The sequence below is a fragment of the Salvelinus sp. IW2-2015 genome, linkage group LG16, assembly GCF_002910315.2.
Source record: "Salvelinus sp. IW2-2015 linkage group LG16, ASM291031v2, whole genome shotgun sequence".
Taxonomy (NCBI): domain Eukaryota; kingdom Metazoa; phylum Chordata; class Actinopteri; order Salmoniformes; family Salmonidae; genus Salvelinus; species Salvelinus sp. IW2-2015.
This window is the reverse complement of record NC_036856.1, coordinates 33,350,927-33,370,482: the sequence shown is the minus strand read 5'-3', so window position 1 is coordinate 33,370,482 and position 19,556 is coordinate 33,350,927. Positions and strand designations below refer to the sequence as shown.

At 42.4% G+C, this 19,556-nt stretch overlaps 2 protein-coding genes across 2 annotated transcripts in view; both read left to right on the top strand.

The window, feature by feature from the left end:
• LOC111975474 (sterol carrier protein 2-like) overlaps nucleotides 1–1,467 on the top strand; it is a 13,625-nt gene extending 12,158 nt beyond the window's left edge. The window contains exon 5 of the mRNA XM_070447426.1: nucleotides 1,435–1,467. Within this exon, the coding sequence (XP_070303527.1) occupies nucleotides 1,435–1,467 (33 nt within the window). The remainder of the gene's footprint in view (nucleotides 1–1,434) is intronic.
• Nucleotides 1,468–3,811: 2,344 nt separating this feature from the next.
• LOC111975473 (sterol carrier protein 2-like) lies at nucleotides 3,812–12,434 on the top strand. The gene is made up of 4 exons (XM_070447425.1): nucleotides 3,812–3,872; nucleotides 6,348–6,452; nucleotides 6,721–6,794; nucleotides 11,393–12,434. The coding sequence occupies exons 1-4, from the start codon at nucleotides 3,812–3,814 to the stop codon at nucleotides 11,486–11,488; spliced, it is 336 nt and encodes a 111-aa protein (XP_070303526.1). The 3' UTR covers nucleotides 11,489–12,434.
• Nucleotides 12,435–19,556: the final 7,122 nt, after the last annotated feature.

Sequence of the window (19,556 nt, the reverse complement as noted above, 5' to 3'; positions counted from 1 at the left end):
ATGATCTTCGATGCTTGGCTTTGCCATATGGAACAAATTAATATTTCTTTTTGTCCATAATAATCTCATCAGATGTTATTACTTGCGCTTCTAGCCAAAAGCCGCTCTTTGGCTAGAACGCACGTGCCAATACCGGAGTGTGCGCACACCTTGCTATTAAACGCAACATTTAGAGTTAAAAAATGTGATTGGAAAACCCATTTAATAGTATTTTTATTCAGCTACATGGGAATTTACTCAAAAGGCTATTTTATGTGCACCTACATCAAGCACAGTCTCATCTGCAACAAGTATACATTTGATGGAAACAAATCTCTGGTGGGAAAAGCACATATTGGTTTTTTTTGCGGATTTTAGAATACTCTCAATCTGTCACCAAATTGGATGGAGAACCTAGGCTCATGAATATAAGTTTGTTATGCTGTTTGAATCATCAGATAAATGGTTCTGCACTCTAAAAGTTTGTGTCATTTGCAGTGCTCTGCTTCTGACCTCACTACTATAACATCACAGCTGGATATGGACAGAACTCTCTCTCACCTCTGTCACTCTCAACTTTTCTCTTTTTCTCTTCCTCTCTCTCTCGCCTATAACTCAGCCTAGCCAGCAGTGGAACAGTAGTCTGTTAGGTCCAAAATACACGGACTAGATGTCTATTATACATAGAGTACCAGTCAAAGTTTTAAACACACCTACTATACACATGGAATCATTGTAGTAACCTCAAAAAGTGTTGTAAAACAAATCCAAATATGATTTTATATTTGAGTTCTTCAAAAGTAGCCACCCTTTCCTTGATAACGGCTTTGCATTTCTCTCAACCAAGCTTCATGAGGTAGGTTATCTGGAATGCTTTTCCAACAAGGAAATGGAGTCTTGAAGGAGTTCCCACACATGCTGAGCACCTTGTTGGGCTGCTTTCCTTTCACTCTTGCGGTCCAACTCATCTCAACCATCTCAATTGGGTGAGTAGTCAGGTGATGGGAGGCCAAGTCATCTATGCAGCACTCCATCACCCCTCCTTCTTGTCAAATATCCCTTACACAGCCTGGAGGTGTGTTTTGGCATTGTCCTGTGAAAACAATGAGTGTCCGCTAAGCGCAAACAGATTTTTTTTTTTAGGCATGCGTATCACTACAGAATGCTGTGGAAGCCATGCTGATTAAGATTGCCTGAATTCTTAAATAAATCACTGACAGTGTCACCAGCACCATCCACACCTCCTCCTTTCATGCTTCACGGTGGGAACCATACATGCGGAGATCACCGTTCACCCTACTCTGCGTTCTCACAAAGACACGGGGGTGTTGATCCAAGGAATCTCACATTTCGACTCATCAGACCAAAGGACCTGATTTTCACTGCGTCTAATTACATTGCTCGTGTTTCTTGGGCCCAAGCCAGTCTCTTCTTCTTATTCGGTGTCCTTAACAGTGGTTCTTTGCAACATTCAACCGTGAGGCCTGATTTTCACGCACGTCTTCCTCTGGGAAACAGTTTGATGTGAGACATGTCTGTAATTGAACTCTGAAGCATTTATTTGGCTTGCAATTTCTGAGGCTGGTAACTCTAATGAACAATTCCTCTGCAGCAGAGGTAACTCTGGGTCTTCCTTTCCTATGGCGGTCCTCATAGAGAGCCAGTTTCATCATAGGCTTGCTGGTTTTTTGCAAATGCACTTGAAGAAACTTTTAAAGTTCTTGAAATTTTCCAGATTGACTGACCTTCATGTCTTAAAGTAATCTTAAAGTCATTTAGCAGCGCTCTTATCCAGAGCGGACTTACAAGTTTGGTGCATTCACCTTATGCATATCCAGTGGAACTAACCACTTTACAAATAGTGCATTCTAACTCTTTTAAAGGGGGGGGGGGGGTTAGAAGGATTACTTTATCCTATCCTAGGTATTCCTTAAAGAGGTTGGTGTTTCAGTGTTCCGGATAGGTGGTGATTGACTCCGCTGACCTGGCGTCGTGGGTCGGAGTTTTGTTCCACCATTGGTAGAGCTACCGACAGAAGCAGCGAACAGTTTGACTGGGCTGAGCGAAGCTGTACTCCTTCAGAGGTAGGGAGGCGAGCAGGCCAGAGCGTGGATGACGCAGTCCTTGTTTGGGTGTTAGGGCCTAGATCAGAGCCTGAATGTACGGGATGCCGTTCCCCTCACAGCTTTCCGTAGGCAAGCCCCATGGTCTTGTAGCGGATGCGAGCTTCAACTGAAGCCAGTGGAGAAGGGAGAGCGGAGAGCGGGTGACGTGAGAGAACTTTGGGAAGGTTGAAACACCAGACGGGCTGCGGACGTTCTGGATGAGAGTTGTAGGGGTTAATGGCACAGGCAGGGAGCCCAGCCAACAGCGAGTTTGCAGTAGTCCAGCGGAGATGACAAGAATGCCTGGGATTTAGGACCTGCCGCTCGCTTCCTGTGTGAGCAGCGGTCGTACTCGCGAATGTTGTAGAGCATGAACCTACAGTAACGGGGTCACCGCCTTGTGTTTAGTTTGAGAACGACAGGCGTGTTGTCCAGAATCACGCAAGGTTCTTAGCACTCTTGGGAGGAGGCACACAATGGAGTTGTCAACCGTGATTTGGCGAGATCATGGAACGCGGCAGTCCTTCCCCGGGCGAAGAAGAGCAGCTCCGTCTTGCGAGGTTTTCAGCTTGAGGTGGTGAATCCGTCATCCACACTGATATGTTCTGCCAGACATGCAGAGAATGCGATTCGCCACCTGGTTATCAGAGGGGGAAAGGAGAGCATGAATTGTGTGCTCTGCTAGCAATGATAGGAGAGACCATGTGAGATATGACAGAGCCAAGTGACTTGGTGTATAGCGAGAATAGAGAGAGGGCCTAGAACAGATCGCCCTGGGGGACACCAGTTGTGTGAGAGCACGTGGGTGCGGAAGGAGACCAGATTTCTCGCCACCCACCTGGTAGGAGCGACCCTGTCAGGTAGGACGCCAATCAAGCGTTGGCCGGCCGCGATGATTCCCAACTCGGAGAGGGGGAGAGGGAGGATCTGATGGTTCCACTGTATCTAAAGTTGCAGCCGCATTAGTCTAGAAGGATTGAAGCAAGAGGAGAGGAGCTTAGCTTTAGCAGTGCGGAGCGCCTCCGTGACACATGAGAAGAGCAGTCTCAGTGAAATGACTAGTCTTGAAACCTGACTGATTTTGATCAAAAGGTCATTCTTGAGGAGAAGATTAGCAGGAGAGCTTGGCCGAAGGACGCGAGTCACGCGATCATTTCAAGAGTTTTTGGAGAGAAAAGAGAAGAAAGGTGATACTTGGTTCTGTAGTTGTTGACATCGAGGGATCGAGTGTAGGTTTTTCAGCAGGGGTGCAACTCTCGCTCTCTTGAAGGCGGAAGGACGTAGCCAGCGGTCAAGGATGAGTTGATGAGCGAGGAGGTAAGGGAGAGGTCTCCGGAAATGGCCTTGGAGAAGAGTGGAGGGGATAGGGTCAAGCGGGCAGGTGTTGGGTGGTCGCGGCCGTCACAAGACGCGAGATTTCATCTGGAGAGAGAGGGGAGAAAGAGGTCAAAGCACAGGGTAGGGCAGTGTGAGCAGAACCAGCCGGTGTCGTTTGACTTTAGCAACGAGGATCGGATGTCGTCGACCTTCTTTTCAAATGGTTGACGAAGTCATCCGCAGAGAGGGAGGAGGGCGGGGGGAGAGGGGAGAGGAGGATCAGGAGGGAGGAGAAGGTGGCAAAGAGCTTTTCCTAGGGTTAGGAGGCAGATGCTTGGAATTTAGAGTGGTAGAAAGTGGCTTTAGCAGCAGAACAGAAGAGGAGAATGTAGAGAGGAGGGAATGAAAAGATGCCAGGTCGCAGGGAGGCGAGTTTTCTCCATTTCGCTCGGCTGCCCGGAGCCCTGTTCTGTGAGTCGCAATGAGTCGTCGAGCACGGAGCAGGAGGGGAGGACCGAGCCGGCCTGGAGGATAGGGGACATAGAGAGTTAAAGGATGCGAAAGGAGGAGAGGAGGGTTGAGGAGCAGAATCAGGAGATAGGTTGGAAAGGTTTGAGCAGAGGGAAGAGATGATAGGATGGAAGAGAGAGTAGCGGGGGAGAGAGAGCGAAGGTTGGTACGGCGCGATACCATCCGAGTGGGGGCAGTGTGGGAAGTGTTGGATGAGAGCGAGAGGGAAAAAGGATACAAGGTAGTGGTCGGAGACTTGGAGGGGAGTTGCAATGAGATTAGTGGAAGAACAGCATTCTAGTAAAGATGAGGTCAAGCGTATTGCCTGCCTTGTGAGTAGGGGGGGAAGGTGAAGATGAGGTCAAAGAGGAGAGGAGTGGAGAAGGAGGCAGAGAGGAATGAGTCAAAGGTAGACGTGGGAGGTTAAGTCACCCAGAACGTGGAGAGGTGAGCCATCCTCAGGAAAGAACTTATCAAGGCGTCAAGCTCATTGATGAACTCTCCAAAGGAACCTGGGGGGCGATAAATGATAAGGATGTTAAGCTTGAAAGGGCTGGTAACTGTGACAGCATGGAATTCGATAGACAGATGGGTCAGGGGAGAGAGAGAGAATGTCCACTTGGGAGAGATGAGGATCCAGTGCCACCACCCGCTGACCAGAAGCCTCTCGGGGTGTGCGAGAACACGTGGGCAGACGAGGAGAGAGCAGTAGGAGTAGCAGTGTTATCTGTGGTAATCCATGTTTCCGTCAGTGCCAAGAAGTCGAGGGACTGGAGGAAGCTAGGCTGAGATGAACTCTGCCTTGTTGGCCGCAGATGGCAGTTCCAGAGGCTGCTGGAGACCTGGAACTCCACGTGGTCGTGCGCGCTGGGACCACCAGGTTAGGAGGGCGGCGGCCACTCGGTGTTGAAGCGTTTGTATGGTCTGTGCAAAGAGGAGAGAAGAGGGATAGACAGACAATAGTTGACAGGCTACAGAAGAGGCTACGCTAATGCAAAGAGATTGGAATGACACTACACGTCTCGAATGTTCAGAAAGTTAAGCTTTCGTTGCAAAAAAAATCAAAAAAAATCTTATTGACTAAACGATACAGTGCTGCTGGCTGTCGGAGTAGGCTAGCTAGCAGTGGCTGCGTTGTGACTTAGTTTGAAAGTGGTAGCTGGCTAGGTAGCCTCGGTAACTGGCTAGGTAACCTTGACAATTTACTCTAAACTACACAATTATCTTGGATACAACGACAGCAAAGACAACTATGTAGCTAGCTAACACTACACTAATCAAGTCGTTCCGTTGTAATGTAGAAACTAATGTAATAGTTTCTACAGTGCTGCTATTCGCGTAGCGGTAGACGTTGGCTAGCTGCTAGCTGCTGGCTAGCTAGCAGTGTTGACTAGGACGAAAATAGCTGACTAGCTAACCTCGGTAATTACGATTAATTACTCTAAACTACACAATTATCTTTGATACAAAGACGGCTATGTAGCTAGCTAAGGTCAGACAAGTCAAGTCAAACCGTTGTACAACACAAATGATTGGCTCAAACGCATTAAGAAGGAAAGAATTCCACAAAATAACTTCTAACAAGGCACACCTGGTTATTGAAATGCATTCCAGGTGACTACCTCATGAAGCTGGTTGAGAGAATGCCGAGCGTGTGCAAAGCTGTCATCAAGGAAATGGTGGCTACTTTGAAGAATATCAAATATATTTAGATTTGTTTAACACTTTTTTGGTTACTACATGATTCCATATGTGTTATTTAATAGTTTTGATGTCTTTTACTATTATTATACAATGTAGAAAATAGTAAAAAATAAAGAAAAACCCTTGAATGAGTAGGTGTGTCAACTTTTGACTGGTACTGTATATAGAAAGAATTCAATGTAACTAAACTAGTCTGCAACTCTTTTGACTCTGGATGTGTGACATCATCTCCACTCAAGGAGTTTTCCTCTGTTGTCCTACTTTTAGATTTTCCATCCTTGTGTAAGTATGTCTGGCAGCAGTGCTCTCTGGTTCCATTAGGATCTCTCTCTGTTTTGGTATTATGTTATTCCACTGCTATGTATCTGATTATCCACAGAATAATACAATATTACAGGAAAAAAACTAAAAAAACTATTCCTTGTTAGACATGTTCAGAAAATAGTTGTCCAATAGCCTAATTGATCGTTAATGTAAGAGTAGCATGTCTGTGGTTTCAGTGAATGCTTTGTTATTTTATTGATTTTAAGGCACATGGTAAAAAGATTGTTTAACTGGATGTGAAATGTTTTGTTTAGGTGAATAAGAAAAATATTTGTGTCCTTCGTCTTTAGACATGACGATATAAACAGCTTTTGTTATTGATGAACACAGTACTTATTATCCTAATTGTTATGACTACCTTGTACTACCTTGTATTTCTCTGTAGGATGGGGAGTCATTTGTGAGAAGATTGGAGGGTGTTTTCCTTTAAGGTGAAGGATGGTCCGGATGGTCAGGAAGCGACCTGGATAGTGGACGTGAAGAATGGCAAGGGTTGCGTTCACAATGACACAGGTAAGAACAGCAAGGGCTGCATCCACAACGACAGGTCAGAATTAGCGGTTTGGTCCACATTGAGAGTGAGAATGTAAATTAGCTGAATTCACAAAGAAACGTGTGGAGGGAAAAATATCTAGTTGTATTTTCACAGGTTGTATCATGATTTGTGGTTTTCAATTTACAGTATTTTATGATCAATAAACAAGTATTTTTTTCTCTCTCTTGCTGTAATTCTCTCTTCCTTCATCTACCCTTCCTCTCCTTCGACCCCTTTCTAGCAAAGAAAGCAGCTGCACCATTTCCATGTCAGATGCAGACCTGCTGGCCTTGATGACGGGGAAAATGAACCCACAGACAGTAAGTATTGGCCTTGATTTGAGGGAGTTAATACTCTGTATTTCAGTCAGTCTCATGGTTATGAGCTTGCACATGGACATCACCAGGACCTGACTTTTGGGGCTTTAGCCAAATGATTTGGGTCAGCCCCGAAACTTTTGCTCTGCTGCGATGGTGTAAAAAAAAACAGCCTTGCGCTGTATAGTAGTTCATAGTGACTTTCATTGTACAATGATGTCATACTTGTTGACCTTATAACTAGAAGTACTATTCTCTATTATTCTTTTCCAGAAGGTTGTTTTGACCATGAGTCTATTTCTTCTTCTTCTACGCTCGGGTTTATACAAAGCCTCTTTTATAACAGAGGATAGGTGTCTTTGGAACTAAGGACACCTCCAAGGCTTCTGTTATCATGTGTCCGTTGAGTTCTGTACTCGCTTTAGTTTCTTTTCATACAAATTTAAAGACTCAGTCATGATTTCCATCCTACAAGTGGAATGCAGGGGACAGAGTCTCTGTGCCACTGCTGCCTGCCACACATGARACAGTCAGTCCCCAGCCCTCCTTTAAGCCCCTCTGGTCTGCAGAGCCTCCTCTTCCTGCTCCTCCTCCTGCTGTCCCACTTTCCACTCTGACATTAATCTCTCCACTTTAACTATTTAAACCAGGCAGGAGCACACACTACTGGAGTGAAGAGCAGGTCAGGAATAATTTCCATTCGTGTTGTTTTCCAACCAGCTCAAGAATAATATTTCCCTGCTTTGTTGACTGCAGGGGGATTTACTTTCCACAAAATGGAGGGGCTGCACTTTGACAAAGAATAGTTTGGAGAGATTAATTGTGTGTGCAAGATACAGTTGAAGTCGGAAGTTTACATACACTTAGGTTGGAGTCATTAAAACTTGTTTTTCAACCACTCCACACATTTCTTGTTAACAAACTATAGTTTTGTCAAGTCGGTTAGGACATCTACTTTGTGCATTACACAAGTAATTTTTCAAACAATTGTTTACAGACAGATTATTTCACTTAACTCACTGTGTCAGAAGTTTACAAACACTAAATTGACTGCCTTTAAACAGCTTGGAAAATTCCAGAAAATGATGTCATGGCTTTAGAAGCTTCTGATAGGCTAATTGACATCATTTGAGTCAATTGGAGGTGTACCTATAGATGTATTTCAAGGCCTACCTTCAAACTCAGTGCCTCTTTGCTTGACATCATGGGAAAATCWAAATAAATCAGCAAAGACCTCAGAAAAAGAATTGTAGACCTCCACAAGTCTGGTTCATCCTTGGGAGCAATTTCCAAACACCTGAAGGTACCACGTTCATCTGTACAAACAATAGTACGCAAGTATAAACATGGGACCTTGTAGCCGTCATACCGCTCAGGAAAGAGACGTGTTCTGTCTACTAGAGATGAAGGTACTTTGGTGCGGAAAGTGCAAATAAATCCCAGAACAACAGCAAAGGACCTTGTGAAGATGCTGGAGGAAACAGGTACAAAGGTATCTATATCCACAGTAAAACGAGTCCTATATCGACATAACCTGAAAGGCCGCTCAGCAAGGAAGAAGCTACTGCTCCAAAACGCCATAAAAAAGCCAGACTGCGGTTTGCAACTGCACAGGAGACAAAGATCGTAGTTTTTTGAGAAATGTCCTCTGGTTTGATGAAACAAAAATAGAACTGTTTGGCCATAATTACCGTCATTATGTTAGGAGGAAAAAGGGGGAGGCTTGCAAGCCGACGAACACCATCCCAACCGTGAAGCATGGGGGTGGCAGCATCATGTTGTTTGGGTGCTTTGCTGCAGGAGGGACTGGTGCACTTCACAAAATAGATGGCATCATGAGGKTGGAAAATTATGTGGATATATTGAAGCAACATCTCAAGACATCAGCCAGGAAGTTAAAGCTTGGTCGCAAATGGGTCTTCCAAATGGACAATGACCCCAAGCATACTTGCAAAGTCAAGGTATTAGAGTGGCCATCACAAAGCCCTGATCTCAAACACAGAAAATGTGTGGGCAGAACTGAAAAAGCGTGTGCGAGCAAGGAGGCCTACAAACCTGACTCAGTTACACCAGCTCTGTCAGGAGGAATGGGCCAAATTTCACCCAACTTATTGTGGGAAGCTTGTGGAAGGCTACCTGAAATGTTTGACCCAAGTTAAACAATTTAAAGTCAATGCTACCAAATACTAATTGAGTGTATTTAAACTTCTGACCCACTGAGGATGTGATGAAAGAAATAAAAGCTGAAATAATTCTCTCTACTATTATTCTGACATTTCACATACTTAAAATTTAGTGGTGATTCTAACTGACCTAAGACGGAATTTTTACTAGGATTAAATGTCAGGAATTGTGAAAAACTGAGTTAAAATGTATTTGGCTAAGGTGTATGTAAACTTCCGACTTCAACTGTATATATTTTTTTCTGTGTAAGTCGTTGGGGGAGTGCTACTAAGCTAACATATGGAATTGTTTTAAATGTTCAAACCAAAATATATTTTATAATTGAGATTCTTCATTATAGCCACTTTTTGCCTTGACGACAGCGTTGCACTCTTGGCATTCTTTCAACCAGCTTCATGAGGTAGTCACTTGGAATGCATTTCAATTAACAGGTGTGCCTTGTTAAAAGTTAATTGTCTGGAATCTCTTTCCTTCTTAATGTGTTTAAGCCAGTCAGTTGTGTTGTGACAAGGTAGAGGTGGTATACAGAAGATAGCCCTATTTGGTAATAGACCAAGTCCATATTATGGCAAGAACAGCTCAAATAAGCAAAGAGAAACAACAGTCCCTCATTACTTTAAGACATGAAGGTCAATCAATCTGGAAAATTTCAATAACTTTGAAAGTTTCTCCAAGTGCAGTCGCAAAAACCATCAAGCGCTATGATGAAACTGGCTCTCATGAGGACCGCCACAGGAATGGAAGACCCAGAGTTACCTCTGCTGCAGAGGAATTGTTCATTAGAGTTAACTTTACCCTAGAATCCAGCCCAAATAAATGCTTCACAGAGTTCAAGTAACAGACATGTCTCAACATCAAGGCCGACATGGGCAGGTGCGGAAGGCTGACATGGGCCGATGCGGAAGGCCGACATGGGCCGATGCGGAAGGACGACATAGCTGAAAACTGTAGTTCTGATTAAAGAAGCAATAAAACTGCCCTTCTTTAGACTAGTTGAGCACCGGGTCCTCCCACTCCTGTTTCTATTCTGGTTAGAACCAGTTTGCGCTGTTCTGTGAAGGGAGTAGTACACAGCGTTGTACGAGATCTTCAGTTTCTCAGAACAAGAATAGACTGATGAGTTTCAGAAGAAAGTCCTTTGTTTCTGGCCATTTTGAGCCTGTAATCGAACCCACAAATGCTGATGCTCCAGATACTCAACTACTCTAAAGAAGGACAGTTTTATTGCTTCTTAAATCAGAACAACAGTTTTCAGCTGTGCTAACATAATTGCAAAAGGGTTTTCTAATGATCAATTAGCCTTTTAAAATTATAAACTTGGATTAGCTAACACAACATGCCATTGGAACACAGGAGTGATGGTTCCTAATAATGGGCCTCTGTACGCCTATGTAGATATTCCATTAAAAATCAGCCGTTTCCAGCTGCAATTGTCATTTGCAACATTAACAATGTATGTGCTGTATTTCTGATACATTTGTCAGGGTCTACAGGAAATCACAGACTACAAAAAGATAACCAGCCACGTCACGGTCACCGACGCTTCCAGACAAACTAAACACCTTCTTTGCCCGCTTTGAGGATAATACAGTGCCACCGTCGCAGTCCACTAACAAGGACTGCGGCCTCTCCTTCTCCGCGGCCGACGTAAGACATTTAAACGCGTTAACCCACGCAAGGCTGCTGGCCCAGACAGCATCCCTAGCCGTGTCCTAAGAGTATGCGCAGACCAGCTGACTGGTGTGTTTACGCACATATTCAATCGCTCCCTATCCCAGTCTGTTGTCCCCAATGCTTCAAGATGGCTACCATTGTTCCTGTACCCAAGAAGGCAAAGATAACTGAACTAAATGACTACCGCCCCGTAGCACTCACTTCTGTCATCATGAAGTGCTTTGAGAGACTCCTCAAGGATCATATCACCCCGACCTTACCCACCACCCTAGACCCACTTCAGTTTGCATACCGCCCCAACAGGTCCACAGACGATGCAATCGCCATCATACTGGTGCTTCAACAAATTACTGAAAAAAGGGTCTGAATCCTTATGTAAATGTCATATTTCAGTTTTTTTTATACATTTGCAAAAATGTCTCAACCTGTTTTTGCTTTGTCATTATGAGTATTGTGTGTGTATTGATGAGGGGGAAAAAATTATTTGATCTGTTTRAGAATAAGGATGTAACGTTACAAAATGTGAAAAAGTTAAGGGGTCTGAATACTTTCTGAATGCACTGTATAGTTTTTTTCTCTGCTCGAGGGCAACGGTGTCTAAATGGAATTTGTATTTGTGGTCCTGACAACTGGACCTTTTTTGGAACACCATTATTTTTGTCTTAGAGATTTACTGTCAGGACAAGTTTCTCCCTCTCTCTCTGTTCTGGTTCTAATGACTGACTCTCTCTTCTGATCCTCAGGCGTTCTTCCAGGGCAAGCTGAAGATCACAGGGAACATGGGAATGGCCATGAAGCTCCAGAGTCTGCAGCTGCAGCCAGGCAAAGCCAAGCTGTGAGGTAGAACCTGGGGTGAGGCAGAGGTTACCGCCCTAGCGCTGGTCTAGGATCAGTGCTTCATATCACAATCCTAACCTTAACCACTAGGGGTTACAACAACAAACCTGGTCCAAGACCTGCACTAAGGGTAACTTCTACATTTTCTGTAGCTCAACAGCAGCCACCACCATCCAACTAGTAGTGTGAGGAGGGAGGGGGGCACGCACTGTAGGAGGAAACGATGCGAGTAGAGATGGAATGATGGATGGAGAGAAATACTGTTTTCAACATCTACCTCTCTTTCTCTGACCCCCTCTGTCTTTTTCTAATATATTAAGGACCAGAACACATTAGAATAGAGATATACCGTAGGGGTGTAGTCTACTCTCTCTCCAACTGTGTAATTTTATATTTATTCAGACTGATTTATTATGACTCACAGAATATCTGTTTGTATGATGTCATTAATTGAATCATGCCCCTCATCTGGCGATTTCTGACCTTTTTCCTCTTAAGTTTCATGTGTGTATTGGTAATGGAAATACAATTGCTCTTGACAATTGGGACAGGATGAATCATGTCTTGTATGGTCTCAGAGCTGTGCTACACAGTAATTTCTCCCTATTCAGCCTTTATGAGAGATGAATGGATAAAACAGTGAAGTGCCTCTCAGGTGTGGAATATTCCCTGGTGTCATGAACAAGTGTAAAAACATTGATACTGTCTCATATCAGCTTCATAATATCTAAAACAGGACAGGATGGTCCACTGAATGTTACATTTACATTTTAGTCATTTAGCAGACACTCTTATCCAGAGCGACTTACAGTAGTGAGTGCATACATTTCCGTACTCTGTTACTGTGTTACTTTCAGCTATGTTGTTGTGACTCTGACCATCTGACCCACTGATGATGCTAAAGTGATTTCTACTAAATAAACTCTTACTAATAAACACTGAAATAAGTTTGATTCTCCCTCTTTAGAATTGGTCTACTCCTAGATAGGCATGAAGGGTTGGAGGGGGATAGATGGATAGAGGGAGCTACTGATTATAAAGTTGCATAATTCCAACCAACTGGGGCCATACATAGTCCGGAGACTATTTTTTTGGACTACTGCTGACCCCGTTTTCTAGGGGCCGAGGGAGGCAGAGTCTTTGTCTTTTATGGTTCCATGGTCATAGTAGATTTATGTTGAGGAAGGGGTAACCTAACGTAGCAGGAGTCAAAGAAACGCCTGAAACTAGATCCCCTACATACTGGTCTTGACGAGAAGAAAAAAAAACTGTCAGGGGAGGTCCTCTTCCACACTGTTCAACCAATCCAGTAAATGTGGAGGAGGAGTTAAGATGAAGTGTCGCCTTGTTAACGTCCAAAACATCCATAGGCTCTTTACATTTCCCCTGAAAAATGGGATATCCGGTTGTTGGGGACACACGCGGTAGAGGTTAAGGAAGGGGAAACATTGATCAGATGTCTTAAAGTAAAGATTCACCAATTTTGAATGTTATGTTATTTTTGTGCATCTCTGAGCAATGTTCTATCAATTCCCTGGGTCCTTTCATGTTTTCATGCCGTTGAAGCAGGCAGAAATTTGTCTGGCATGACGTAGCATTAAGATAAAGCCGCTCTCACTACACTGGAAGTTAATAGGGATACGCCTTTTAGATCGCCAAAACATCTATCATACATGTCAGATTTAAATACTGGCTGATGTCATAACGCGGGAGGTTGTCTTCTCTCAAATGAGAGCCATTGATAATATTTTTGCGATATTCCTACCTCGAGAAATTTGTGATTTAACAGAGGGTCTAACGTATTCCTATTTGTCTGCCTCTTCAGTCCATGGTGCATTGCGTGGTGGTGTTGCGAATGTCAGTCTCCACTCTGTGAGGAACATCGATCTGCAGATTGAAAATGGTGGGATTGGCGATTTGACAGCTAACTAGTTCACATGCTGATATTGACTTTGGTATTATTGTGTGTAGCCTTGTTTGCTAGTTAGCTACCTAGCTAGTGAGCCAGCCAACCAGCCATCCCATAGAGAGAGCATTGCATTGTGGATTTGTGGTCGACTTGAGCTGCAACTGATTTCCACAACAATTTTCACATGTTGCTACCAACCRTATTATAACATTTGTTCACAGAAATATTATTTTCAAATATTAGTGTTATGTAACACTGTAAATTATAAGAAMGTGGTTTTGGGGGAATTTTTCCTAAAAGGCGACCTCTCGGGTTTATTGTGTGAACAGCAGTGATGTGTTGGCAGGAAGTAGACAGAAGTTGGTCTCAGGATGTGCAGGCTGGAGGTTTGTCATGCCAGACTCCAATGTCAAAACGTTTGTAGATATTTGTTGTACAGGAACACTGAAAATCAGCTAGATTCCATGTCTATTGGAATTTTAAAAAGTATCTGTCTACTTTCTGCCTAACACCGGTTATTGAGAGTTTGTTTTCTAGATAGACTCCTGTGCCCGTCAGAGTTGAAACTCAAAAATGTACAAAGGCATTGTATGAAGGAGCTTTCACACCATTTGTTCAGTTTCCTTTAATTTCCTCTGATGTCACCTAGCCAGGAGGCAGGCAGTTCTTGATCATTGGGGTCATCCTGCCCTCCTGCTCTGAGTGTTCTGCTCTCTCTAACAAACCCCATTGACCTGGTTCCTGGTTCTATACACTGCCATACTTTAGTTTTTCTGTTGAAAATGTGAGTAACAGAGCATAAGAGAGAGAGTGCGAGAGTGTGATTKCAAAAAAAATCTGTTAACGTGCTCTTACCCATATTCCACTACGTACTGCAGAACTGACCTGGCTCTGGCCTGATTTTCTCTCACCGGTCTCTTCTGGGTCCAGCTCTCTTTAGTTGGACTAAAGGGTTGCAAAACTCACTTAGTATAGATACCAAATAAATGACTGCTTTTAGGACTGTCAAATGGTTCATGTTTTGTAAAGTATTCTGCCTTTTAAGGGACTACATTATTTATAATGAGGAATAGCTGAAGAAAATCGGACCTCGCTTCAGAGAAATATATTTTTACCCTACCCTCCATGAATGCTTGAAACAAACCGTGACCCTCCCCTATACCCAAAATAATAATTGAAACATAAAGCAGAGAGTGGAGAACATGCCTAATGTTTACCCTCACTCCTAAGACAGACCAGAGCCTTAGATATGCAATTTTAGAAACTGTTCTTCATTTTGTAAGCATTACATGGCAAAGTAGCCAGAAAGTTGTGGATTCGCAGACTACTGCGAGGGTAGGGTTGAAAAAATATCCATTTTAATAAAAGCAGTGCATGAATCTATCATCTTTTTTTACGGTCTGTGAAAAACTAGCATTTTCTGAATGCATTTCATGCAATTCTACATAATTTCACATGACTGTAGACAACAGAATCTTTTTTAATACCACAACAGAGCAACACCGGAGACGTTTAGATTTTTTACAGGCTATTGTTAAAAAAGAGGATAGTCAAAGTTTGGAACAGTGCTGAAGTTGTCTATCAACTGTAAAAATGTAGCCCAACAGAACCAGTTTGCCATTTGTTTAACACAGCAGCCGCATATCATCAGGTAGGTCTACATACACTTGTAACTTTTTAGAATTTGGGAAACTATAATTTTCAAATGTATTTTATTCCATGATATTGTTGTTACAAAATACATTTGTGTTGACTGTTCACCCATACACTGTCCATCTCTGCAGTTGTCGCTTCATAGTAATGTCAGTTATGTAAATGACTAGAATGTGGCTTATTGTGAGGTCAATAACTCTGATAAGTAGCTTCATTATGGGCAACGAAACATATTGTTTATTAAAATCAATTATAGCAGTAGCAAGCTTACCTCCTGTCCTCCTTCCCATTTTCACGCTGTACCTCTCAAACTGGACAGGACATCAGTAGGCCTAGTCCGCGCTCACAGATATTTCATTCTTTTGACAAATATTTTTTGTATTGTTTGAAGATGCCTTTGACTCACCTCCTGAAGTGCCACCGTACACAGCACAGTCATTGGTTAGGCAGCACAAAAAGGTTTACATCAGCAAGAGCAGGGCAGGCCAGGGTGTAGCCTAGTTTTATATACACCATCCCAGCAGCACAAAAGATTTGGGAAGGAAGAACATTTTCTTAGGAATATAACTTTGCCATTTGCTTCTCCCAGCATGCTCTTCATATAGCCTATTGCCTGTAGTATAGGCTATGGATCATTTGATTGAGACCACACTAGGCACACTTGATATTGCTCACCCAGCAGAGAATCAGGGATGAGGGGCACACATCGAGATACTATAATAAACAACTAATTCTCAGCAATACGACAATTCTGAGCAATATGACAATCAGTTACAGATTACAAGACCCTGCCCTGGACTAAAAAAAGAATAATACTAAACCCTCCCCCTGAGTGAAATTGATTAAGTATGACCCTTTAGGTACAGTAACAATTGTGTACATTTTGACCGCTCCCTGAAGAGTGCTGTTTTTCTAGGCTGGGAGTGTGTAAAATGTTTTGTAACATTCATTTTTCAGGGTTAACTATAACCCACCTGTTTTTGAAATTGTTTTGATATTTTGTTTGAGTGATTAGGAAAATATGAAATGAAAAACAGCTTACTTTGCTCTTTCATTTTAGAGAAGTTGTGAAGTGGTGTTGGACAACAATTAAATATTTAAAATTTCACCTTTTAAGTACTCAAACATTTCTATTATCATATTTGCATAAACAATGCTACTTTAATATTGTTTACTGTTTAAATAATGTAGTAATTACAGAAATTGTACTCATGCCCACACCAAAATCTAAATGTTATGTAAATTTGCTAAATCTGTGTGGACAGGTGAATATTAGGAAATGTTAAGTATATAGAGTGTGACCTCTATAGCAATTACAGTATGTGGTATAAGGTTATTATTCAGATTTATGGTAGTCGTGACCACTAGTCCCATTCTATGTTGTGTTCCATATCCATGAGATTTAAAAGGATATTGTGCATATATTATGTTGATTTAATAGATGTATAAAACGTGTTTTAATAAGCATGGGTGTAATTTATCTCAGTCATCTAGTTTGCCTATTCAGTGGTCTTGAATAGAGAGACTTTGAAAGAGTGAAATGTTAGTCTTTTTACAGGAATGAACTGTCCTTTTTGTGCTCCAAATTGAAACTCCAACCTCTTTGTTCACTCTTGAATCACATACTATACTTTTCAAGTGTTTTTTTTATTGTAAATTCTCCCTGTAACATTGTACCAATAAATAAAGAGGCTAGCTATGTCTAGTTGGTGTAGGCCGTCATTGTAAATAAGAATTTGTTTTTAACTGACTTGCCTAGTTAAATAAAGGTTACATATGCTTGTAGAATGTAAAAAGGAGAAATCGCCTTTTAACATAAAGATGGATGGTACATTTTTGAGCCAAATTGCCTTCTTGAAGATTTGTTGTAGGGGGTTATCAGATTGCCCCTAATTATCATCTTAATATTATTATTTGTATTTAAATGTAACCTTTATTTAACTGGGCAAGCCAGTTAAGAAAAAAATATTATTTACAATGACGGCCTACCCCGGCCAAACCCTGATGACGCTGGGCCAATTGTTCGCCGCCCTATGAGACTCCCAATCACAGCCGGTTGTGATACAGCCTGGAATCGAACCAGGGTCTGTAGTGACGCCTCTAGCACTGAGATGCGGTGCCTTAGACCGCTGCACCACTCATATTGAAGGTGCATAAACAACACACAGAATATTATCATATTTTGCCTGTAACTTTATAAAAATGCCTTTGTCTTTATGATGTCAATCTTTCTAAGCATTGGCCAGCCCTCTCATTTACCCTGCCAGATGATGTCATTCACTACCATTGCCAATGTAGGTTTCTCCCTGCCAAACAGTTTAATAGGTTGGTACTTTTAAATAGGCTGGTACTTGTATCCTATCTGTGCTGGGAGCTGTGTGGGAGATTGGTTTAACATGGAGGAATAAGATGGGAAGTACAGCAGCGCAGCTGAAAAGCGTCTTCACACAGACACACACACACAGGCGGTGGAACTTGGAGCCTCTCCCCGTTCAGCTTCAGTGTGGGTGTGAACGAGGCGCGACAGCCAATCTGAGATGTTTTGGTTAAAAAGCCAATTTTAAGACTGGATCCAATTTCACTGAGGACCTTCCAGGAAAGAAGGATTTGCAAGCAATTGATTATGAGTTATGAAGTTCACAAAGTTTCCCCCCCACATTCTGTCTGACTGAGAGCTTCGCAAGTAAGCACTCCATTAAAGATGTGATATTAAAGTTGATGTGGTAAGTGTGAAACAGACCAGGGGTTATTATATGGTGAAGCAATGTTATTTCCCTGTGTCCTCATTCATTATTGTCTATCTCGAGATGCCTCAGTCAGTACCAATCCCCTCACTATCACTGTATCTCATAAAATTTCTCTAACATGGTATATGGACTCCCTCAGTCACACTAATAACTCAACACAATAACACATGCTTAAGTGTTAGTCTCCCCAAGCACTCAGAAATGGTTACTATTCCTATTATGAATACTAGTGAACACACGATATGACCTTGAGAAAACCAAAGAGCAGAATTGCGATAAGAGGATGGTTAGTCATAGAAAGTTAAGAGCGATGTTCTGCTGCGTGTTGTCTTTTCTGATCTGAGAACAGGGCCCGTGTTCAAGAAACGTCTCAGAGTTGAAGTGCAGATCTAGGATCAGATCCCCCTGTGCATATATTATTATTCATTATGAAAGGTGAAAATGATCGTGGATCAACGCTCTGAGGCTCTTCATACATATGGGCAGGGGTGGAAACTGTACTATCCGACTCAAGTAGAAGTACTGTGAACATCATGGAAACACAAAATGAATGTGCAAAGCCACCTAAAATAGAAAAAGGGCTATAGATGATTCATTAGATTGATAAACATGTACAGAGTACATTAGGTTATGTAGTGTTTCTTGAGCAAAAACAAAGGAGTTCTGTTCAAACGCCTTCACTTCTCAGAACTTGCTGTTCAGTTTCAGCAGGCGCTGATTTTCAAAGTGAATCGAGTTTATCCTGGCTTGCTTTGCAGTGAAAAGCAGTCCAACAAGTTTCAAGTTTCTATTGTCTCGTGCACTAAAAAAGTGAAATGCCTTTTTGCTTACTCTTTCCCAACAATGCAGTAGTACTATAAAAAAATGTAATTAAAAAGTCAAGTACAACAAAACACAAGAAATAGAAAAAAGAAGAACACAAATTAAGTGAGCTAATTGGGGGGGGGGGGGTCCAGGGTCAGTTCCAGTACCATCTTTACAATGTGTAGGGATACTGGAGTGGTAGGGTTAGATATGTATAGAGTAAGATGACTAGGCATCAAGATATATGATAAACAGAGTTGCATGTGTGTGTGTGTGTGTGTGTGTGTGAGCAAATGAAATGTGTGTTTGTGTTGGAGTGTGAGTGAGGGTGCATAGAGATACTGCAAATATAAAATAGAAGGGTCAATGCAGATAGTCTGTGTAGCCATTTTGTTACCTATTTAGCAGTCTTATGGCTTCGGTATAGAAGCTGTTCAGGAACCTGTTGGTGTCAGACTTGATGCTCCGGTACTGCTTTCTGTGCGGAAGCAGAGAGAACAGCCTATGGCTTGGGTGGCTGGAGTCTTTAACAATTGTCTGGGTCTTCCTTTCACACCGCTTGATATACAATGCATTCTGAAAGTATTCAGACCCCTTGACTGTTTCCACATTTGGTTACTTTACAGCTTTATTCTAAAATTGATTAAATAGATTTTATCCGCATCAATCTACACACAATACCCCATAATGACAAATCAAAAACAGGCTTTTAGAAATTTGTGCAATTTGTGCAATTMTATAACCCTCCAATTCTTCTCTGGATATCCTCTCAAGCTCTGTCAGGGTGGATGGGAAGCGTTGCTGCACAGCTATTTTCAGGTCTCCAGAGATGTTCAATCGGGTTCAAGTCCTGGCTCTGGCTGGGRTACTCAAGGACATTCAGAAACTTATCACGAAGCCACTCCTGCGTTGTCTTGACTGTATGCTTAAGGTCATTGTTCTGTTAGAAGGTGAACC